General features: G+C 32.9%; 1 protein-coding gene and 1 pseudogene across 1 annotated transcript; both read right to left on the reverse strand.

Moving 5' to 3' along the window:
• Positions 1–10101: 10101 nt before the first annotated feature.
• On the reverse strand, positions 10102–15277 carry LOC142627856 (uncharacterized). Its single transcript, XM_075801745.1, has 5 exons — positions 15081–15277; positions 13522–14054; positions 12587–13426; positions 11103–12034; positions 10102–10920 (listed from the first exon to the last, which is right to left on the reverse strand). Exons 2-3 carry the CDS (start codon positions 13684–13686, stop codon positions 12671–12673), a joined length of 921 nt encoding a protein of 306 aa, XP_075657860.1. The 5' UTR covers positions 13687–14054; positions 15081–15277; the 3' UTR covers positions 10102–10920; positions 11103–12034; positions 12587–12670.
• Positions 15176–21192, reverse strand: LOC142629182 (disease resistance protein RML1A-like; annotated as a pseudogene).
• Between the last annotated feature and the right edge of the window lie 4088 nt (positions 21193–25280).

Below are 25280 nucleotides of genomic sequence, written 5' to 3' on the forward strand. Positions count from 1 at the left end.
AAAAATACAGGAATGGTTTGGTGGAGTAAATGGGATACATTAATTGAGAGAGAAGAAATTGAATTGGAATTTTTTTTTTTGATACAATTGGAAAAGTTTAAAGTGAATGGGACTTTTATTTTTTTATTTTTGACTGAAGGTGATAGAAAATGGTAAGTTGAAAGAAGAGCAAAACATTAATTGCAAAAGGAAGGAAAAAAATTGTATGAACAACGTTGCCAAACTGATTGATTTCTCACTCTCCATGTCAATTCCCAAAGGTCAATTGCCTGTACAAGTTTTTCATATTCGTGTATTTGATTGAGAATGCTGATGTACATAGGTTTGGTGTGCTTATACTAACACTTTTGGCAGAACGGGGTTCATGTTTATATGGTGAATATGATACGAGGCTTATAATCTAGTAAATTGGCCAATGCTTTGGTATAATCATTGAAAGAATTATCATGAATGTTCCTGGCTAAAGAGATGTTTAAGCAAGCAATCAGGATCTATATAAGTTGCAAAGTGCAGCAAAGAACAACTATTGAGAAACCTACAAGTCAGTGGAAGCAATAATAAAGAATGCCAACTAGATTTTTGAGTGTCTTTTTACCATTAAGCCTGTCCAACTCACAAAATAAACCAATAATAAAAAGAGCATATTTTGACACTCCGGCCTTGAATGAAACAGTAGGAAGATATTCAAACATTTCCCTTTGATCTTGGGTACATGCAAACATGCCCGTGATGGGAAGATTTCGCACCCTTGGTTCAGGGGAACTCATAGCAAGACTGCCTGATAATACAGGACCTTACTGGAGTTGGTTATGAGACAGATTATAGAGAATGTCCTTGACAAGGGAGCTCCAACTATATTCACTGGAAACATTATATTAAAAATGAATAGACCCCAGATGGTTTAGATGAAGGCAAAGTGTAATTTGTTTGTCAACATATATAAGCTTGTTTAGCTTTTTGCTGGAAAGTGGACTGAAGTATATTCGTGCTTTGAAAAAGTAAGAAAAAAAAAATTAAGGTAAATGAAAAAGCTGTACTTAAACAAGAAAAACTAAAAGCTAAATGTAAAAGCTAGTAGAAAATGGACATGTATCTACGCAGTTTTTGCATTTCGCAAATGAGTATGATATTGAAGGAGTTCAAATTATGGCAATAGGGAGAGTGCAGCAATGGTTGTGATTTACAAATACTGATACAACAAAAGAAAATGACCAGATTCAACAAAAGGAATTTAAATACAACAAGCCTAGGGTTGATTCAGAAACTCAAGCTAGGCAATTCATAAATGGTGCCTAAGACCTTTGTTTTTTCTTTTTTTGGACAAAGGAGATCAAAATTTATGATGTACATAGTAATGAAGTAAAAATCAGCTTCAATTTTTGGGTTAATGCTAATATATGAAATTCTGTATCAGTCAACTGCAACTTTTGTCATGATAACATCCCTAGTTTCAACTACAAAAATTGCAAAACATCCTCCAAAATAACTTTAATTATCCAATTGTTCACAAAAGAGATCAGAACCATCATTATACAGGTAATAAGACATTTTAAATTTAAATAAAAAGTATCCATTCTGCTACCCTGTATCAGGCAAAGATATAAATAGAAAAAGTTTATGATATTGAACCATGTATCAGCCAAATGTGCAACAGTGCATATACTAGTTGTCACGAGACATCCCCAAGGTCAACTTCACAAGAACGTAAAAAAGGCTTTTGGATGCTAAGCAATAAAGTGAGTGCATCACACAATTCACTCAAGTAAATGAAACTATAAGAACCAGTGGAGTTATATGAAAAATCCATATTTATATCTATAATATCACCATGAATTCAGGACTGTAAAAATGTAATAATTATATAATATTCTACTTTAAATGTGTAAGGGAATTAGTTTGACTATCAGATAGACTACATGGCTCTAACTGCGTTGAATTCTTCCTCAAAACTTACAAGAAAGAAGACCAATTTGACGGTTTAACCTGGGAAGAAGAAACAGTTGCCCTTCCTGTTACTAAACCGTTTCACCCTGAATGTTATTGAAGCTGAAATCCCTAAAGAAGAAACAAGAATAAATAATTAAATAAACAGTACAGGTACTATTTCAATAAGAGCTAAATGTAACAAGGTAGTTTCAGTTACAGGTGCTTCAAATGATGCAGGTTATTAAGCTGGCCTCCAATCCACCCAGTGAGGTTTAGTCCTTGAATTTTACTGCATAAAATTAGTAGAGACCATAGAAGGGTAAGGTTTTGGGCTTTTATGGCAATGCGGCATTGTCAGTAGAAAAAATAGGTTAGCTAAGTGGATTACAGGTGTATAACAGATGAATCAGAACATGACACTCCTGTTCGTGACTCTTCATCTCTTCAGCACTGGTGGGTTGTTCAGGGACCTGTATAGATCTTGAAGAGCACTGACTGCACCGTGTAAGCAAATGAGAGCACAGCACAGCAGAGCAATATTTGAACTCAAAACAAATATAGAGAGAAGCAACAATAACACTACTAGAATAATGAGAAACACATTATTACACTTCTTCTGCAGCAGACTTATACCTCATAAATGCTCTCTTTGAAAGAAATACATATTATAACCCCAAAAATGAGTCAAAGCCTGAATCTTTGTGAGGCATTCTATATGGTAGCCTTCCCAGGTTTTTTTGATTCCGCATTCTACTGAAACTACAAGATTCACAAGAAGAACACATTTATTCCAATAGAACGCTACAATCAGAGATGGACTCTTCAATAACAAACGATTCAAAGTTTTAATTCTCGTTTTATATTTGTTCCTCTTTAATTTTCCTTGAATTTTTTTTCTAGGGTAAAATTGTTGCTCTTTTTGAAATCAAAGGCATATATATAGACATAAACCACCAAGCTTCCACATAAGCATGATATTTTTTTCATTCATTTTCTCGGTAAACAAACTGAGAAAAAGAGAGAAAAGTTACCCCCAAATTCACTGGCTCCACAGTGTACTTCACAAATGAAGAATCTATTGAATTCACACCAAATTTAGCAAAAAAGCCCGTTGGAAGAGCCCAATGTGGAATGCTCCAATATAAACTCTGGCTCAAAAGAGAAAAAAAAAAAAACCAAAGTTTAGCGTTTTTATCTTTTTGGGTCGTCGAAAAAGGTCCAGCTAGACTATAACACAAACACCTGAGAGAGCGATAAGATTACCGACGCCATTTTACACTCTTTAGCAAGGTTATGATACGATAAGATTCTGCCTGTCTTGTACACCAACTATTGACACATTGTCGACCAACACTCTTCATTTTATTTATCATTTATTCATTTCTCGTATCATCACAGAATACAAAATTGAATTGAACTAATATTCAATTAAGCCAATGAAAATTTTCCAATACCCTTATGATATGTCAAGTTTGTCGTACTGTTTATCTGCATGGGGTTGTCTTGACTTCTCAGAAGCTAGCTTGTTAGACGGCCAACGTGTCTGTATTCAACCGGAGAAAATTGCGTCGTCGGGCACGTGGCAAAGCATGTGAGGCAAGAAAAAAAAAAAAAAAAAGAATAATCTGCATGGTGAGGGGGACAAGTTGGAATATCTGTAATCATTGTTCTTCCTTAATCATGCTTTTTTTTTTTTTTAAGTACACTTTAATATTGTGCTCTCTCTTTGGATGTTACAAGGCATGGTAGCTATGTTGGTAATGGCGTGATGAATTTGACTTTGGAAAAAAACCTTCTATTGCTTAGTGGACTCTTTCTTTTAAGTGGCATGCTTGATCCCTTCAACCTTCTTTATGCTTGAATAACCTCCAACACCACCAACCCCTCTACAAAAACAAAATAGAATATGCCCATTCCATTCCTTTATACAACAGTAACAAAAGCCTTTTCAAAAGTTTCATATGACTTACAGTGAAAGAGCTTAAAAGTCCCTTCATGAATTCCTTCCTTCCTTCAAACCCAAAATGAAGATGGACAACATTAAAGCTAATCCCTTCATGAATTCTTTTTTTATATGTTGGAACTCCGAGAAATGCCAATGGCTGGAATTTCGCTCTCTTAGGTGTTTATGTTATAAGTCTAGCTGGGCCTTTTTCGACGACCCAAAAAGATAAAAACCCGAAGCTTTGGGTTTTTTTTTTTTGGCCCATAGTTTATATTAGAGCATTCCACATTGGGCTCTTCCGTGCCTCAGCTAGTCGTTGGAGACTGAACGAAAACTCATTTTTATGCTTTGATTCTGAGCTTTGGGTCTTTCATAGCATGGGACGTAAAAGGTAAATTTTTTTTGTTTCCCTTTAAAAAATAAAAGTAATTTCTTTCTTAAATAATTGAATTGTTACCAGAATCGAAAAATGGGAATTTGAACTTCGGTTCTTTTCATAAGGAAATTAGTAAAGATCACTAAACTATAAAGCTTATGAAGTGGCGACTAAAAAGTAAATTATTAATATGGCATAAATAAATATATTTTATGCCACTGATTACATTATTACATAAAAATCAATTGTAATGAATGGTGAATTTATTTTACATCAATAGTTATCGGCTAAGTGAATCTTTAAAATTCTAATTAAATAAATGTCAAATGTCTTGCATATGACTAAAAATTGGATGAAATTGAAGGATTTAATGGGAGGGAATGTTATGCCAACATAATTTTTTAAAAAGAATTTCTAAACTTTTTATCATTAATTTAAATACAAATTTCATTGAAAAACTTATTAATAACACATTATTATGTTGTTCCTTTTCAATTGATTTTTATAATGGAATCAATTTTAGTGACTTTTTTTAAAAAATAAAAGAAAATTTTTATCAAAATCAATTGTACCATAATAACAAAATTTAAATTGTGAAGTAAAAACTAAGCATATTAATGGAGTAGTTCAATAAGCTACTTCTACATTCTTTTTCTTATCAAAAGGGAATAATACATGATGAGCAATTTGTATGCTCAATTCATTGGTAACCATACAATGAGTTTTTCATGAATTGTAAAAAATTTAAAGAAAATTCTAAGATAATGCCTAAAGTTCCCATGAAAGAAAAAGATAATTTTTTAGCCCTAAACATTCAATATTTTTTTTTAAAAAAAGGTTAATTTAAACATATCAAGAAAATCTACTTTTTTTAATATATGAATGATAAATAAGGGTTTGTTTGGTAGGAGGATTTTTGTTTTGTTTTGTTTTTTAAAAAGTATGAAAATAATTTTCAAAAAATTGAATGTGAAAGAGAAAGTGAAACTAGTTTTTAAATAATAATTTTTTACATTATACGTGTTTGGCTCCTACATTTAAGAACAATTTTCAAAAAAAAAAAAAATGCTTGGGTCCTTTGGGAGACCATTTCTACTTTGAGATTTTAAAAAAAGAAGATTATTCTATAGAAAGTAATGTGTAGATTACTTTTTTTGGGGATAACGATAAGTTTCAAAATTGAAATGTGGGAATAAAACTAATGTATTTTTTTTTTTTTTTATATATGATAAATTCAAATTTGTGATAAAGGTAAGCTTCTTAGTTTAAGAGATGAAAGAGTTTGGACAAATCTATAGGGTCCATTATTTTCAATTTATTACCAACTATGCCATTAAAAACATTTTATGTATCTTGAAAATATCCTCTTGGCCGTTTCCAATATTCAATTTTCAACAAGGAAAATAGGAAATAATTTTATGAAAACTGCATTTAGAAAGGATCAGCTAAACAATAGATTCAAGCGTGGAACCCACTAGTTTATGGTTTCCAAAAAAAATAAAAAAAATTGTGTTTAGATCTTCTTACCAAATAGACCCAAGATACAAAATATTTGGATTTAAATATTAATTCTAAACACCACATCACAAAATGACATTAGTTTATGAAATAAACCAAAATAAAATTAATTTTTAAAAAATATTTTAAAATAACATTACTTTAATAAGTAACAGCAAAAAAATTCCGTGTTATAAATTAATCAACTACATCAACTAATTTTGTGCACTTAGAAACTATTTTTAAATTTTAAGGGTTGCAAACTCCTTTCAAATTCCTTCTAAAAAAACTCCTTTGACATTGTCTCATTAGTTACAAAATAAGTTTTTATTTATTTATAAATTATAGTATAAACTATAGTCAATTTATTGAGATTTGATAATGGAAATCAGATCCTAAAAGGGATAGAATAAAAGGAAGACAATCCTCAAGCCAAACCTTGAATCCCTCTTTAGTCCTCATCTTGTAATGTCATTGCCAAAGCATGAGCAACTCTCTTACAATGCCCTATTAAATATAGGAAAAAGAAACAATTAATGATCCTTATAATAATTAATTAGAGTTTCACTTTTTTTTAATTCCCATTCTTTAAAATAGGAGAATTATGAAGAAAATATGGTGGGATTGAAAGTTTTCAATTATTCTCAAAAACTCTAGAATGATCTTTTCAACAATATCAAAGTTTTTCAACATACCGACAAACTACCTATGTTCATCTAATACATATGTGCAATTCGTCTTTTATATTTCCTTCTATGTTTTAAAGAATATTGCAATTAATCATTTAATGTTTTTTTTTTTTTTACAAGACTAGTTATTAATTATCAAAAGTATAAAGCCCCGTCAGCATCCTTTGCCTTACTTGCCCTTTATCTAATTTCCTATCCTCATTTTGGTGACATTTCTCTATACTAAATCTAAATGTTACATAACTGGTGTCTTTTCCATCTTTCCATTTTTTCGACCTACCAAATTGACCTTAAGTTGTCTTTCTGCCACATCCTCAGTTGAATTTGTAAATCTAGGCAATCATGGATATCAACTGATCACTTCGTTTTATTTCGTATGTCATTCTTGGACTTCTACTTTGTTAGGTATTTAGGATCCAAAACTAGTATACACTTTTTAGGGTTTCCATTAAAGAGGATTGCCTTTTTGTTATTCTTTTGGCGTTTGACTCTTTAAAGTGTCATTATTTATATATACATTTAAGGTGAACTTTTTATTTTTAATTTAAAATCCATAAAAGGCTCGAAGAGCAGTAATCATGGGATCTTTTAGAAAATTTATGCTAATTGTTCTTTTGGTTTATATATCCTTTGTTAATATGATACTACAGTTCACATAAAACCTAATTTTGTGAATCTACTTAGGATCTTTCCAATGGTCTTTAGACCAAATGATATCTCCTTCCCCTAATTTTGAGAATCGCTCACAATTTTACCAATGATCATGGGTTCAATCTTGAAGAGTGTATGAGTTGTATTTATGCATTCATGTGTGCATAGAAAATCTGCAATAGAATTTCTTGTGGCAAAAGTTGTGGTCTTAGTATTTTTCTGGAAAAATAAGGAAAGTTCAAGCATTGAAATGAAAGAAAAAAATTAAACGTGAAGAACTAAATTGAAAATGTATCAAAGTTAGAGACTATAATTTGTAATTTAGTCTATTTCATTTAGTGAACCCTTTCTTCCTTTGACCTCCAAATACTTTGTCATGGAAATTTATCAATTAAGTTATAAGACTTTTGGCTAATTACTAACAACCTTAATCTATAATTTACATCCTAAAATTTAAAGAAAGTTATAATAAACACCTCAATTAAACCAATTGTGTGAATTAGCACCCTTGGTTGATTGTAGTTTTGGTCACTGATGTAATTTTTTAAAATTTAAAATTGAAGCACACAGTCTTACTTTTTGAACCGGTATAAAGCTTAGCAGAAGCACAGAGTTATATTGGAGATTATGATATTCATTTTGAATTAGATTTAAAATGAAATTTTTATCGCCAAGAGTTTTGTATTTAAGTAATATCATATTATCTCCTTTATCAAGATAATTATTATTCAAATTCCACCTCCTATTAATGTAACGATCAAATCATTGTAACAAAAAATAAAACTAAAGTCTTATGCAATATTCTTCTTATTTGTTTAATTTATCTTTTTCCAACTTTGGTATATAATTTGATAGATAATAAAGAGCATATGCATCAACTTGTACAAAAATTCATGTCTATTTTAGAATAAGATTTTTTTTTACATGCACACTTTTTAAAACACCCTTTTAGGGAACTATGTTGCCCATAAACTTGCTAGAATGGCTATTAGAAGTCCTTTTCTTGTTTGGATGGAGTCTCTTCCTCCTGATGTTCTTGATGTTTAAAATCAATCAAATCCATATATATTATAAGCTCAAACATTAGCCTAAATACACTAACCCAATGCATTAGCTTAAATAATACGTATTTTCTATGACATTTTTTTATTTTAAAATATCTTTTATTGTATCAATTGAAATATCTATTTTGGGTGAAACACCCGAAAATTGCCAGTACAACCTTATGTTTTATTTGATGATACATTTTAGAGGAGTAGCAACTTATTTGATGGCCAATGCGATATATATTGTCGGTATAGCTGTTACTGGTATGATATTGACTTATTTGGTATTAGGTTTGTTCTTTGCTTTCATTAATTTGGGGTTAGAATTAATATGAGGAATAGGTTTTGCTATAATTTTTTATGTTGGGGAACTAAATTTAAACTACGTGTTTCCTAATTTGCTTTTGATTGCTAAGAAGGAAGATGCTTTTGTGTTCTGTAATCTTGCCTTGATTCTAAAGAGTTGTTAAGACCTTTTTTTTTAAGCAAAAGAGAGTTGTTAGACTTAGAATCCGTTTGGGAACATTTTACTTAGCTAAAATTGAAAACTTTTTGCTGAAAGTATTGTAAATAAAACTAAAAGGTAACTAAAATAGTACAGTGAAGTCATGAATAGTATCAAAAAGTGCAATGAGACCGATGAATAGTAGTAAAAATAAACTAAATAGTAAAAAAAAACTGACTTTTTAAGCCAATGCCAAACGCAACCTTAGACTACGCGTTTGGAATCTCAAGTTTATTCGAATTTCGAACCTTCTATGATTGGGAGTTCGAACTTGTTGATTTTCTTATAAACATATGTATTATTATACCCTGTTGCTAGTGAAATTGATTGTAAGAGATGGTAGCTAAATAGTAATGGATAATTCAGTGAAGAACATGATGTTTGTATAATATATAAGAGGGAAATAGAATAAAAGTAAAATTGGTGTCTATGAAGTTGATGCATGAAGCTAGTGGTCCAAATATTCACCTTGATTTGAAAACAATATTCAAAACTTGTGGTACCTAAAATTGGACTTGGCTTGGTCCAATGTTCTGGACTGTCAAGATCATGACACGTGGTTAAAAGTGAACACATGTCATAATTCTCACGGGTTCGTTGCACAAAGTATTAGATTCAATCTTTGGCCTCTGATATTAATTTACCATGGATGATACACTTGGAAAATCTTAACTTTTATAGGTACATATCGTTTTTCTCTATTATTATTTTTTTAATAACTTTTTGTGCCAACACTTGAGAGATGTGTGACAAATTACTTATTAGTTCATCCGTCTTCAATTTAAGTTCAAATGAATCAAATCTCTCCTCCAATCAAAAGTTTTATAGTTCAATGGTATTGAATGATCTCCTTTATGAGAAGAACTATAATTCAAATCCTCATTCCCTCACTTGTTGTAAAATTTTTTAAAAAAATCTCCTCTCCGCCACTTGGTAACAATTGAATTATTATAAAACTAATTCAAAAAAATATTGTCTATCTTTTCCGCCAAGCACAATCTTCTATCCACCATTTTACTTTCCTTTCCCTTCCTTATTATTTTAAAGCAAACAATAAATTGTTGTTAAAAATCAATAACAATGAACAAAGGAATTTCTTGGGTATTTTCACTATTCGGAAGCACTTATTTCCCAGTAAATGCCTATGCACCTACGCTACTCACAGAAACCTGACTAAGTGAATAGACTCCAAATGTTCTTTAAGACGACAACCTTATTCCAATCAGCTACTATATACAAATCCAATTGAGCCTACCTTCTTAACTCTGTGTGGGCAATTATCACCTTACAGAAAGTGTTTCCACCATGTGTAGAAGTCACATTAGTGTTTATGATAATTGTTTTCTACTCAATTATCTCAACTAGTGATTACTACATGAACATGCATTTATTCCCTTAAAACGAAGAAAATGTACAAACAAATAGTTCATTTATAATCGTTCCTTCCAATAAAGTTAACGCATCTTTTTAACAGCTCACTATTAGTGACAATGCCTTTGTTGCCTCTTATTAATGCAAAACCTGAAGATAGTGCTCAAATTAGTCCAAGGAACAAGAAACTCGAGACCAATATTGAGTTAACTAAGCAGCAGAGATTATGAGTGTCTAGTTAGACTTGTAATTGAGAACAAAAGGGAGAACCACTAAGAAAAGCAGCAGAACAATAAGAGGAAATGCTATTCTAGCACATGCTTGCCTTTCTCTTTAAGCATGGAGAGGTTTTGCTTATTTCTTTTTCTACTGTGAGCCGTTAAATGAAGGATGAGACCCCAATTGTTAGACAATGAGGCCAAGCCGTGCCTTGTAGTTTGCTTTAACTCTTCCTCATCATGCTGATGTACAAGACGGAGTCCACACTTCACCACTGTCAAGTCTGGGCAATCGGTAACAATTGAAGCCTCAATGTGATTACATTGATTCAACCAATCTGGAAATGAGCTAGGTGGTATATAGGATAGCCACATGAATCCACCTAGATGTAACAACATGACATCGTCTTTAGTAAGGCAATAGGCACGGAGAGGTTCCAAAGAACCAACATTGCTTTCCAAATGACAATAAAGATGATGAGCATTTTCTGAATTAAGAATGTCTAGGATGGCAGTAGGATCCTTGATGTTGACTGAGAAAGAAACACATAGACCGAGTCCCCTCCAAGTAGTATCATCATATAAATTTGGACGGAGATGGATTGTCACTGGTGGCTCACCACTAAGATGGTTGAACCACTCAAGAATTTCACTTGGAGGAAAACAAGAATTATATACCAAACTTCGATCAAATTCCTGTAAAATAGGAACATGATGTTCAATGAGAGAGAATTTTTCGACAATTCAAAATTTTTTAGCAGTAAAAGAGGGGGTGATTCAACTATGGCTCTCCTTATAAGGGGGATCAGACAATGCCACTGATGACTGAGAAGGGAGCTTGATAGTAATTTGAAAGGAAATATACATTAATTTGTTACCTGTAAATCACTTGTGCTGAGTTGATTTCATCTTCAAGATAGATGCTATCTCTACTGCTTTGCTCTGGGTAAATGGGTCTTCTCAACCTTCCAAGGTTTGGATCCTCATAAGAACAACCAGCTTCATTCTTTGGCGAACCACTAGCTACTGAAATTTCCGAATCCAGATTATCACTTGTGATAGTTGGATGCTCATGGACTGAAAATGAAGCACATAAAACTAGTCCTATCCAAGTACTAGCATTACTGAAATTTGAAGGTAGCGGGATAGACAGAGAAGGGCCTGTACTTTGATGCCAAAACCATTCCGGAATTTCACTTTGGGGAAAACATTTATTCATAGAGAATGTTTGATTTGAGGATGCTTTTGAGGATGATTTTAATGGTCAATGTTCCGCTGAATCTTCACGAATGATGTCCCAATTGTCATAAAGTGAAGCCCTCAAGTGGAATCAAATTTGCCAAAACTCTTGTTCATCTTGTAGGTACACAAGACGAAGTCCACACTTCTGTACAATCCAGCCTGGACAGTCACTTCCAATTGAGACCTCTATGTGGTTGCATTGATTTATCTTTTTTGAAAGCCACCAATATGGTATATAGGATAGCCAAATGAATCCATGTAGATGTAACCACATGAGTTCTTCTTTAAAGGTGCTCTATACATGGAGAGGTTTCAAACCACCTATATCCATATCAAACAGACAACTAAGGTGGTGGGGAATTTCAATTTCCAGATTGTCAAGAAACTCAGTTGGATACTCTTGGACTGAAAATGCAGCACATATAGCAAATCCCAGCCAATTAGAATCATTATGCAAATTTGAAGGTAACTAGATTGTCATTGAGGATCCAGAAGCGTAATGGCTGAAAAACTCTGGAATCTTAGTTGGAGGGAAACAACGATCATATGGATAGTGTAAATGAAATTCCTGTAAAATAGATATATTGATAACTATTCAGTAACACAAAAAATGTTGGGAAAATTTCAACAAAATATAAATTTGATAATTATAGACTTATAGTAGTCAATATTTGATAAGCGTTTATCAATTGATGGGATAAATATAAGAGGTTTTATAAAGAACTTTTATAAAATTTAAACTCAATTAAAAAAATAAATTTTAGAATAATGACGTGGAAAAATATGAACTTCCAAAATGCAAAACCTTTTGTACAAAAATTTGGACTTTCAAAAATTTATGGGATTATATCAGAATTATTATAAAAAAGCTCTTCACAAGTGCAACATGTGTATTCAAAAGTTAGATGTTTGAAGTTCATTATTTTTTATTTGATCTTATTAGTTTAAGTTTTTTAAACTTATTATAATGTATAAGAGTATTTTGGATCATTTAAGAAACAGACACCAAAAAAGTTGTGCTCTCTTTAACAATGGTATAGAAGGTTATAGATGGTGTAAAGTGTAAATGAAAGTCTTGTAAATTAGACATATAAAGGTCATGAGAGAAACAGAGAGGTACCTCAGAGTGTTCTCGACGATGACAATAATGGATTGGCCCCCTGGCATCAATGAATTTTTTATAGCAAGTTGCATGAACTTTTTCCTAATAATGTGGCACTCTCAATGTCCCATTAGATCTGCCAGTTCCACTGGTTTCTCCCTCATCTTCTTCATCATCATCATCATCATCATGGCTCTGCTGCTTTATTTTTTCCTGAAGCCCTCTCAATATCCCATTAGATCCACCAGTTCCACTGGTTTCCCCCTCAACATTATCATCATCATGGATCTGCTTCTTTGTTCTAGATTGATGAGTAGTAAATTGATGGATGAGATCAGAATTATCAGAAAACATGGTTGTGCATTGGACTAATGTTTGCACCAACTCTCCCTCATTTTGCTGGTACACAAGACCGTAACCACAGTTCTGCACCATCAAGTCTTGGCTATCACTACCAAATAAAGCAGTTAAGAGATTGCAACAATTCAACTTATCTGAAAATCGAGCATGAGGTACATGCATGATCCAAATGAATTTACGTTGCTTTAACCAAATAAATTTGTTGTGTTCAGACTCAGTGATGTAATGGTTATTTGAAACCGTCCAGCTGCCCATGTCACTTCTCAAAGAACAAGAAAAGCCATGAGAAATTTCTGTAGCCAAATTGTCAAGAATGAGAGTTGGATGCTTGTGCACTGTGAATGTAGCAAATAGAGCAATTCCTATCCAGTTAGAATTAGTATAAAGATTTGGAGGTAGCTGGATTCTAAATAAAGAACCACTTTGATGGCAAGACCACTCTGGAATTTCACATTTAGGAAAACAATCATTATAAATATAGCGTTGACTAGAGTAGCCCTGTAAAATAGAAAATATGGAGCTTCATGAGAGAGTGAAAGAGAGACAGTGAGAGTGTGAGTGTGAGTGTGAGTGTGAGTGTGAAAGAGAGAGACCTGAAAGTAGCTTTGAAACCAATGCTCAAGGCCTCTATTGATACAATTACTGAGCTCATTCTTATCCAATATGCTTAACTGGATAGAACAGAAGTTTGAATCGCTTGTAGCACCGTCAATACCTGAGTCTATTCCAAGTAAAGCACAAATTCTCCTTGTTCTCATCAAATATGCTGTTTATGCAGAAAGTTGAATTGAGGCAAGTTCTTAAATGGACAAATGACTATGGATATTATTTACCTGAGGACAAGCATGCCAAGAGGCAATTCTTTGAGTACTTGAAAGGTTTGTCATTTCCTCCAACTTGTAGGAAACAATGTGTCTCATCCTGTATTTGTAATGCAGGGTTAAGCCGAGTCTGGGTCTAAGTGGCTTCATCAATGTGTAGAGAAGGAGCTTCAAGTTTACCTTAGTGTAGAGGGCTCATCAAAGGATTTTTTTTTTAAAAGGTTCCACTCAAAATTTGCAAGATTGCCCTTGGCTTCAGTTCACAACATGCCATGAAGTTTGAGATGCTTATAGCTCATAACCTTCTGCAGAATTCAGAACTGGCTCAACATATTAAATGCTGATTTTCATTTTCCAACTATCTTTTCTACTTGCATAAGACTGACTTGAAATTGAAGCTTACCCATTAATGCTTGTCTTGTATTCTAAATTTCTAATGGCAGTCGGGTGACTCGAATTACTTTGAAAATTAAGTTTGACCTTTGGAGGATTGGCTATAAAATGTGGACAGAGGATCCTAAAGGATAGAAAGATCATTTTAAATGCAAAAAGTTCCAGGAATAAGAGTTAGAACAGCCGCTACAGTTGCTATGCCAACAATAATGAAATCGTGGCCCTGCGATCCTCACTATATCAAATATTCCTAATTAATAGAGAGAGAACAAAAAATATTAAAGACCTATGCTTTTAGATTATATCTTTGAAAATCAGCTCTTCAACCTGTTAAATATGATCTAAATTCTTCTAGAGACCCAACCAAAGACATTAAAATGCACAGCCTTTCTAATTTTTGGTTAGCGTGTCTTAAATGACTAGCTAACCTAGTAAATTATTATAGACCATTCAGGTGTGATGCTGTAATGCAAATCATTTATGATTTATCTCAAACAGTCTTGTACACAGCCAACAAATTTGATGTAGCTTCTAAAATTCAAAATGATACACATTTTCTACAAAAGTCAAGATTCTAAGCTATTGGTGTACATACTTTTTTAAATCAAGAAACCAATTAAGTCCAAACGAATGAATAAAACTAGGAAACAATTGCAAGATCTTTCTTCACCATGGTAAGCTAAGCAGAAATTATGCATCTCAATTTGAAAAATCAGATCAAAAAAACAGAAAATCATACCAGACAGAGCTTGCATCCTAGGCAAAAGGAAAAAAATAAGACCAATTAACCAAATTACAATTTTTAAGTTCAGAAACTTATTCAGTTCCTTTTCTTTTTTTTATACAGAAACACAATAAATACTTAAAGTTGATATGATATCCATTGCCATTGTGTAACAAATGCAAATGAAAAAGGACTACGAAAAAGGGAAACATACCTTGGCATCAAATGCAAAAGAAACCGGACCGAAACGACAGAGGAGAAACAGTTTCAATGTGATTTTTTGATTGAGGCATATTTCTTCAGAGTTCATCAACGTGTCCTCTGTTTCTTCGAAGTTGGCAAGTACTCAACAACATCATCTACTTGGACCCCCAACCTTTTTATAGAATACCAAATAGGTGCATTAGCAGATTCTTGAGGAGGACAGGTGCATTCTACGTGGACCCCCCACCTTATAGAATAAAAGGTTTTAGATGTAATTGAAACCTCAACAAGATTTTGGTCAGTTGGATTTGATTCATTCAATCGTCTCTGTAGAGACCGTTGAGCTGGAGAAATTAAAAGTAGAGCAGTATAACCACGAAAGTAATAATCCATTTCATGATTTTTATAACCATTGATGGAAATGTCAACAGTGCCAGAAAAGCACACTTTGTCATCAAAAACTAATTTTGGAACAATACAGACAGCCAATTTTGGAAATTTGCGACCAACAAAGAAAAATATGGAATTATCAACACTTTGATGATTAACCCATTTCGGCATCTCAGTTCCCGAACAATAGATAGTACGATCAATGTCCCCATCTTCATGTTCAAAGCCCTCAGTTTCAGATGGGAAATGATTGGAGAACTGCGGATCCATTGATATGTCCCCATCTTCAGATTCAGCACCCTCAGTTTTAGATGGGAAGTAATTGGTCAAGTGTGGATCCATTAATTTGTTGCTTCTTGCCCTACCACATACTCTACTTGGTAAATCCCAATAATTTCTATTACCTACATGAAATTAAAAATTTTAAGATATTTTTCACTTACCAAATCTCTTAAAGTATTTAGAGAAAGTAACATAAATTGTTTCTTTATATATATATATATATATATATATATATATCTTAAAGAAAGAGAGAAACCTGATTCAATAGCCCGCTTGGTGATTGGGTATCCAACAACATGCAACCCTCTGCATAAACCCTCCTTATAGATTGTGGAAGTCCTTGAATTTCACGAAGAAGCTTGCAATCCCAAAGAACAAGTTTTTCTAATCTGGGAAATTTGCTAATACTTTCAGGGATGGTAACAATATTGGTTCCAAATAGATCTATCCTTTCCAATGCGGGGAAGTAATCAGGCTTCATCAAAAGATCTAATTCAATCATGTCTTCATGGTAACGTAAATCCAGTTGTGTCATGTTCACAAACCCATATCCGGAAGAGCCATCAAAAGAATTCCACATCGGTCTCAATTTGGCAGTAGAAGTCAGCAAGAACGAAAGGTGTTGCAATTTATAAATGCTATCTGGAAGATCCCAAAGGTTTTTGCAATCACTAAGCCATAATTCCTCAAGCTTAGTGAGATGCTCGATTGATGAAGGCACCTCTCTAATGCCACTATTCCCTAAATCTAAAGTTTCTAAACATTCCATTTCTGGATGAAAATCAGGCAACTTCTCAAGTCTTGAGCACCCTGAAAGATTAAAAGAAACAAGAGATTTCAACCTGAGCTGGCTTGGAAGAATTTGAAGATTTCGGCAATCATTGAGATTCCAAAATTCAAGCTTTCCATGAGATCCAAAGTACTCATCAATCTCAACTAAATTTCGACAACAAGAGAGGTTCAAATACTCTAAATTTGGGGCCCATAATTTAGGTAATTTCGTAATAAATTCACAACTACTGAGATTGACCTTTATCAAATTTTCTAACCGACGCTCCTGTAGGGAAAAAAAAAATCAAAAGTTAACTACAACAAAATTTGAAATAAAAAATTTAACAAAAATCCCAATTTAAAAATATACATAATCATACCTGCTTGATTAGCTTTGGCAATCTAATGCAACTATGTGGCATCTCAAGAGCAACAAGTTGTTCAGGAAAATATTCGAATGGCCAGTGAAAAGGATAATTGGGCCACTTAAGAATTACTAAACTGTGGGGAAGAAATTCAAGTGGTTCACAAATCCGTACATTCTCAACTATTAGAAATTTGAGATTTTTCATCTTTTTGAAAGCTTTCGTGTGTAGCTGCACTTCTACCGGTTGGGGCAAATGCAATATTATGCCTCGAATTTTTTTTGATCCCTAATTGGAGAAGCATCAAGTCAACTATAGAAAGTAATATAATTTTCCAAATGTATAATGATTTTGAAATTTTAAGCAAAAAAAAAAAAAATACTGATGAACTAATATTTTATAAAATGTTAGAAAGAAAAAAATTAAAGAAAAAATAAAATACTTCTACCTAGTGAAAAAGAAAAAAAATAAAGAGCAAAATAATTGAAGAAAAAGAACTTATACCATATTTCCAGTTAGTACTTTGAGCGAATCCTTGTAACAATATAACCTGCTACGTTCTCCAAGGATGTTTGGTGCTTGTTGTCGAACAACTTCCCTGCCCATTTGTTGTATCAAGTCATGCATTGACAATCTACCACATCGATCAACAGTTATGAGACACTTATTGATAAGTCTCGGAATACCAGAACCTGGATATAATTCACAAGCATCTAATATCTTTACAATGTAATCTTTGTCCCATCCTTTGAAGAAACATGAAATATCGAGAAAAATATCTTTCTCGGTGTCTTGCAATCCATCATAACTTACTTGAAGTATATTTTGAATGCACTTAATGGGAATTTTCTTATACTTCTCTAATGCACTTTCCCATTCATCTTTAGCTCTTCCACATAAATCACGAGCTATTATTTCTAGAGCAAGTGGAAGGCCATTGGCAAAATCTATGAATTTAGTTGCAAGTTTAGAATAATCTTCATCAGGAGGATTGTTTCTAGGAAAGGCATGCTCTTTAAAGAGTTGAAGAGCTTCGTGTTTGTTTAATTGCTCAACCTCAAATTCCTTGACCTTGTAAGTTGTACAAACATTTTCTTTAAGGACAGTTAACAAGTGTCTATCTCGTAATGTTATAATGGCTCTACTTCCAGGAGCAAACCAATTACATTTTCCAAGCAAATTTTTTATTGGTGTCGAATCATCGCCATCATCAAGAATTAAAAGAACCTTTTTACAGCGAAGTGTCTCCTCTATCAAAGTGATTCCTTTAGAACTGTTGCCCACTTTCCATTTTCCATCCCTTGAGATGTCATTAAGAAGTTGCTCTTGTAGTTTGATTATGCCAGCATTTGTCCCTAAATTTTCTCTAACATTCTCTAAAAAGCTGCTTCCATCAAAATGCTTAGCAATTTTATTATAAACAGCTTTTGCAATTGTAGTCTTTCCTACTCCGGGAAGGCCATACATCCCTACCACGCAAACTTCATCTAACCCAATATCTAAAAGTGACTCTATGGCCTCTGCACGAGAATTTATTCCAACTGGGTATTCAGCAACATATAACGGCATCCAATTTAATTTAGCATTTGATATTTCTTCAACAATGTTTTGGATGAATTGAGATTCAGATTTATATGTAGCGTTGCTGACAATCACATTGCATAAGAAAACATATAATTAGATAGATTAGCAGATGAACTACGAATTCAAGATATCTAGAAGTGAGTTATAGTACACAACTGTCTTTGATATTAACATCATATTAGAAATATAAAAATACATGGGAGAAACTCATAATTGGACCTTATTAGACTATTTAACTTTGTACTAGTTCAGTGGCGGCTTCAGGAATTTTTTTTAGATTGGTCATTAAAAATTTAAATTAAAAAAAAGTTAATAAAAATAAAACTTGAATATACGTATTGACATCACAAAAAAGAAAAGGCTCAAATACATGAAGTTTTTTATTTTCCTTTCACAAGTTTTTATATTTTGAAATTGTTGTATGATAGTTATACATCTTTTTCAATGTAAACAGTTAAGCAATCATTAAACTATTGATCTCCTATTCAATTACCCATATATTGCGCATTGACATCACACAAAAAAAAAAAAAAAAACGCTCAAATACCTAAAGTTTTTAAATTTCCTTTCACAAGTTTATATATTTTGAAATTGTTGTATTATAACTTTATTATCAATGCTAGCAGCTACATCTTTTTCATTGTACACTGTCAAACAATCATTAAACTATTGATCTTCAATTCAATTACCCATATATTGCCTAAATAAGTAACAATATAAATAAAATGCATTATCTTTTTGGAAAAATGTCACATAAATTCAACAAATACAGCTAAAGACTAAAGCAAGCACTAACGGACTAGCTAATGAAAAACGTGCATTTAAAAAAATAATAATAATGATTTTAAAATATACCCTTTGTCAACACAATTTAAAAAATTACAATTAAATTAATTTGGGCTTTTAGACTAATTTTTTTGTTTGGGCAATTTTTGAAAAGTGCTCCGTTCACAACATTTTCGCAACACTTTCACAACAAAGCCTATAAGTGGTAAATTTATACTAGTTCTAATTTGAACCACTAATAATAGCCCGCAACTTATGATTTTTTATGAAAGTGTTGCAAAAATATTATGAACATAGCATTTCACGCAATTTTTTTGTTCAACATTCAAGGAACTAAAATATTGGAGAGGTTGAATTCTATTTTTAATGGGCTCAAATTTTTATTTAGAGTGTTCAATTTTTTTTTTAAGAGTGGTCAAGATTTTTTTTTAGGTGGTCAATGACCCATGGTAATTTAAAATTCAAATTTTCTTTAAGGTATATAAAGTAAATTTTCAAGGTTAGGGTGGTCATGTGACGACCCTAATTAACACTTGACACCACCCCTGTACTAGATGATATGATCAAAATAGAATAATTTTGCATGCAGTGGTTATGACAAACTAGATTAGCAGTATAAAACTAGTAAACTCATGAATCATGATATCAACAATTAGATACATACCCTTTCTTATAATGCCATCCAGATACCTTAGCTGCTTTTTCAAGAGCATCCCTCCACCTCTGCACCTTGTCCTTGTTATTTTCAAACTCCTTTTCATGATTAGCCAGTGCGCTTCCAAATTTTCCCTTTTGTTTTCGTATTTCTGATGGATCAACATTGTAAAAAATTGGACGAATTTGAACCTTCTGGTCCTTTTCTTTACACTCAACAATCTCAGCAAGTTCATCCAAGCACCATTTGGACTCTGCGTAGTTTTCAGAGAAGACAATAACCAAAATCGATGAATTTTTTATGGCTTGGATAAGTTTTCCCGAAATTTCTTCTCCCCTCGGAAGATCAATATCATCGATGAAGGTGTTAATGCCTTTGTTGCACAAAGCCTTATATAAGTGGCTGGTAAAACCTTCGCGGGTATCTTCACCTCTAAAACTCAAGAAGACAGCATACTCCCATCGGCTAGTGGAAGAAGAAAAGCTGGCTCCTTCATTGTTCAGGGAAGCCATTGATGGGATCTATAAATGGAAGATTAAAAAAAAGAGTGAATTGAATCAGAGAAAGAAATAGGAACCAGATCAGTGCAACAGGATATGTGTCTGGAATGCAATTAAAGAGAAGAAAGTATAAGAGTGAGGTGTAGGTATAGGAAAACGAAAAATGCAAATCTTTAAAAAAAAAAAAAAAAAAAAAACAGTTGTAGAGTAAGAACACTAGTGTAAACATACCTGTACAATTGTTCTTCGTTCCATATTTACCTTAGTATTTGCAGAGAATGACAAGGCATGAAGTGTGTAGGCAGGAATTGTGTTCATAATGTTTTGAACACTAATAGCATTTTTTGCATCAGTTTCACCACAGTCATTTTGAGCATCTGGAACTGTGACTTGTAAACTTGTGGTTGTTTGTTGGATTTCCTCGGCGCCAACTTCTGCATGCAGCTCCAACTTTATGTACAACTCAATAGCACTTACTTGGGCTATCCTCTCAATCTTGTCAAACATGATCTTCACATGTTCGTCTACTTCTAGCGTCATATACTTGTAATTAATCTGATGCTTGAGGACTTCATGTGGAGAACGAAAAGTAATTTGTATGTCGTGCAAAGCAGGGTTCACACACAGTTTTTTCATAACTATCATCTTTAAATCATTAAGGGTCTTCAACCTATGATCAATTTGAGTATAATAGCACTTTATACCCGGCCCTTCAAATGGCAATCCCTTGTTTGCATTGGCATTGTTAAGCAGACCACCATAGTATAGGTTTATATCAATTACAGTCATTGTGAACCTATTAGAGTCAATTGTAATATGTTAGTTACAAAACATTTTATCTCGTCAAAGTAGAAAACATTTTATATAGTCAAAGTACAAATTCTAATTCATTCAAAGGGCATATCTTTCATTACATTCTTACGTTAGACAAAAAATGTCTTCAAATTAGTCCTGATAAAAAAACCTAGCTATATAACCGTTTCATACCCAGTACAAAAAAGCCCAAATCCTTCTTGGGACTACCTATTTCAGACCCAATACAAAAAAAAAAAAAAAAAGGAGCCAAAATCCTTCTAAGGTCATGATAAAAACACACTCTTGATAAGAGCCTAACATTACTAAAGATGCTGAATAAATTTTGCTAACAAAAACCATGCAAATAAATACTCAAAATTTACACTAACAAAACAAAGTTGTATATATTCACAATATCATCGTATCTTAACTAAATTATGTTAAGTATCTACCCAATAAATAAGCAAAGTAAAACCCACACCCCAACAACAAATAATACCTTACTACAATGGCAATAAAACCCTTACCTGAAATGTAAATTTGTTAAGAGGGAGGGGCAGTGACAGAGAGAGGCCATGTGGTGTGAGATAAAGACAATGTGGTGTGAGACGTGTAGGCGTTATGGATGAGTGAGCAGTGAGGCATTGGGTTTGTTTTGGGTTTGTGTGTTTCAGTTTTATGCTGACATAAATCGATCGAGTCTTATAGACTCGAGATTACTTTTTATAAACTTGAGTTTGTAAGACTTGAGATCCATGAGGCAAAAACACCTCTACATCCAAAAGTGGAACTCGAGTCTTTGAGACTCGAGTTTTATATGAAACTCGAGCTATAAATACTCGAGATGTTACTTTACTGAATCATTTTTAACGCATGCTAACTAACAAATACAATTCCAAAATTATGCTAGCCTGCAAATTACACCCACGTGTACATTAGTGAGTGCATAATAGAAAAAGTGGTGAAATTTACCCAATATTGCTTAATACTCACTCGTATCAGACTATGTATTATTGTGTATATTTGCAAGCTAGCTACAATAACCACGTAAATATACACCATTACCTTTTTTGTAGCTTTGTATTTTAATTTTTTATAATATTTTCTCTCCCCTCCCTCGTCATATTATCTCTCTTCCTCTAACTCTATTCTCTAACTATCTCCTCTTGAATTCCAGCATCTCTACAAATTCATCAAAATTATCCTAAATTTAGATCTAAACTCATTAAACCCATATACAAAAATTTATATCCCAAACTCATCAAACATATATGAATCATAATACATACCCATTATACCAAAAAAAAAAAAAATCATCAGACCCATATTGCACAAAAGAAGAAGAAGAAGAAGAGGTAGAAGAGAAGAAGAAGCACCAGCACCAGCAGCGGCGAAGAAGAAGAAGAAGAAGAAGAAGAAGAAGCCGTAGAGGTGAAGAAGAAGAACCAGTAGCGACAGCTAGGCGGCGAAGAAAAAGCAGAGCAGCGGCAGCGGTGGCTGTGAAGAAGAAGCAGAGCAGCAGCAGCGGTGACAACTGGCTGAGAGAGGGGTGAGAGGCGACAGATTTGATTTGTGGCCCACCTCAAAAAAATTTGTGTCTGTGTGAGTACTACCACGTAAGTTTGCGTCTCCAATGCGCAATGATTTTTCCACAATACATGCCTGAAACTTTACATGCCTTCTCTTTTTGACTGAAAATTATGAGCACAGAGTGAACGCATTCAAATGTACGTCAGAAACTTCACCGTTCTTTCCACAATACATGCCTTCTCTTGTTGACTCATTGAAAAAGTGAGAGTGAACGCATTGAAAAAGAAGAGTAGTGGGTTGTCTGTGTGAGTACGACCGTCTTCCATCCCATATGTGTAAGTTTAACTGGCATTTTCCAGGAAGGTACTATACAGTTGTCTCCTCCTGACTTTCCTCTAATTTTCTGACAACGCGCAATGAATTTTCCACCGCACGTTTAAATTATTGGCTTAATTAAAAGAAAACTAGTTTATTTTGTTTATTTTTTAATTATTAAAGGGTGAGATAAATTTAAAATCCGTTTGGTTGGGTAAATGAAAAAGTGAGAGGATATAAAATAAGGAGGGATGAAAAAGTAGGAGAATAAAAATTTATTTTTCCTTATTTTTGTTTGGTTGGAGGGATGAAATTGTTTTTTGTTTGGTTCGGAGAAAAAAATGAGAAGATAGAAAATATAGTTTGTATAAATTTACAATCATGTCTCTATAAAATAAAACACAAAATAATATTATTTTATATTTTTATTAAAAAAAATATGAATGACCACTTCATTTAAAAAAAAAAAAAACAAGAAATTCAAGAATCCAAAATTGTTTATAAAATAAAAACTAATGAAAAAAAAAATTCAAAACAAATAACGCCTAAAAGACCCCAAAAAAAAAAAAGGAAAAGAAAAAAGAAAAAGAAACGAATTGCACTTGCACCAAAGAAAACAAAACAAACCTGTCACTAAGAGGACATTTGGATGTAGCTTATTGCTGCGTCCATTGCGTCCACGTTTTGCCCCTTTTTTTTTTTTTTTTTTTTTCAGCCGTAGTTGTTAACTAACTTCTCATGAACAGTGCATCCGTGCATTGTTCATGGACCCACAAATTTCACTTTTCAGTAACTTTTTCATTAAAAATGGGTCTCACGGCACTATTCACACATTTAAAAATTATTTTGCTACAGTGTTTTCAGTTTTCAATTTTCAGCAATAAATTCTATCCAAACGGACCCTAAGAAGTAAGAATTAAGGGAAGCAAATGACACAAAAAATAAAATAAAATAAAATAAAACACACAACAACAACGTTGGTAAGGGGGCATTTTAGTCCAAAGTTTTGGACCACATTTTCACTCCTATTTTCTCCCCATTTTTGGGAGATTGAGTTTTGGTGGGTTTGAAGATAAAACACCCGAACCTTACAATTTTTCTCTCCTCCTCTCCCTCCCAACCAAACAACCCTCTCACTTATTTTCTTTCCTATTTTCCACTCATTCTTTTTTCATCTTCCCTCAAATCCACCCAACCAAACAAAAGTACATAAACAAGGGAATTAAAAAAAATGTCCGAAGTTCTTATGAACCCAATTAGTTTGTTGGTTGTTTCAAGGGAATTAAAACCTCCTAATTGGTAAATGGACTATTTCAAGGGAGTCTAAACCTTCAAAGTAAATACTCATTCAATAATAAATAATTTTTTAGCTTTCTTTATTTAGTTATTAATCAACATTAAGTTATATAAATAGAAAGTTTTACAAGATAAAACTAACTTTTAAATTTAAAAGAAATCTAAACTTTCTAATAAAATAAAAGCCTGTATTATTAAGGACATTATAGGCAATCAAAACTTAAAATCTACTAAACTAAGTGTTACTTAAAAAAACGAAACTAAAGTAATGAAAATTGAATTTACCTGCACTTTTAAGAGCTTTGAGGAGGTTTGTCTTCCCTTTCAAACCAAGAGCTGTATCGAAGTATCCATGTTGGTTAAGTACAGACTACGAGCATGTCCCATGTTTCTCCCACTCGTGTGTCCAAAATTGTATACTGTTGCTACTAGGGCAAGCTAGTGATGGCCGATTTTTTTGCATATTGCTTTTGAGGTCTGATATCTATACTCTATAGCCATGAAACAAGAAGATTGAGAATCGTAGTTCAATCTAGAAAAAATTATAACAATATTGAACTAATTTAATTGAAGCCTATACTCCAAATGTTTTTAAGATGAGCAAGGTTTAGGTTCAGTTCAATGCATCCTTTGCATAGAACCAAATATGATACAAATAATTGAATCGTAACACATATAGAGACTTGTGGTTGTGGCAGGAACATATCAGGTCTAGTGCACAAAACTGAAAACACTCAGACCCAAGAGTTGTCCTTGCAAAATACTACTAATTGTCATGATTAAAAAACTACGCAGTTTTTACCCTTTTGCTTTTTAGCCCAATGCAATTTCTACCCTTTTATTTTGCGTTTTCAAACAGAAACACATGTTATGGTAACTCATTTAAGCCGTTACAATAAGCACGCCCATGATTTAAGGAAATTATTTATATGGGCTTTGGT

Source organism: Castanea sativa, chromosome 3, assembly GCF_040712315.1.
Source record: "Castanea sativa cultivar Marrone di Chiusa Pesio chromosome 3, ASM4071231v1".
In the NCBI taxonomy this organism is placed as follows: domain Eukaryota; kingdom Viridiplantae; phylum Streptophyta; class Magnoliopsida; order Fagales; family Fagaceae; genus Castanea; species Castanea sativa.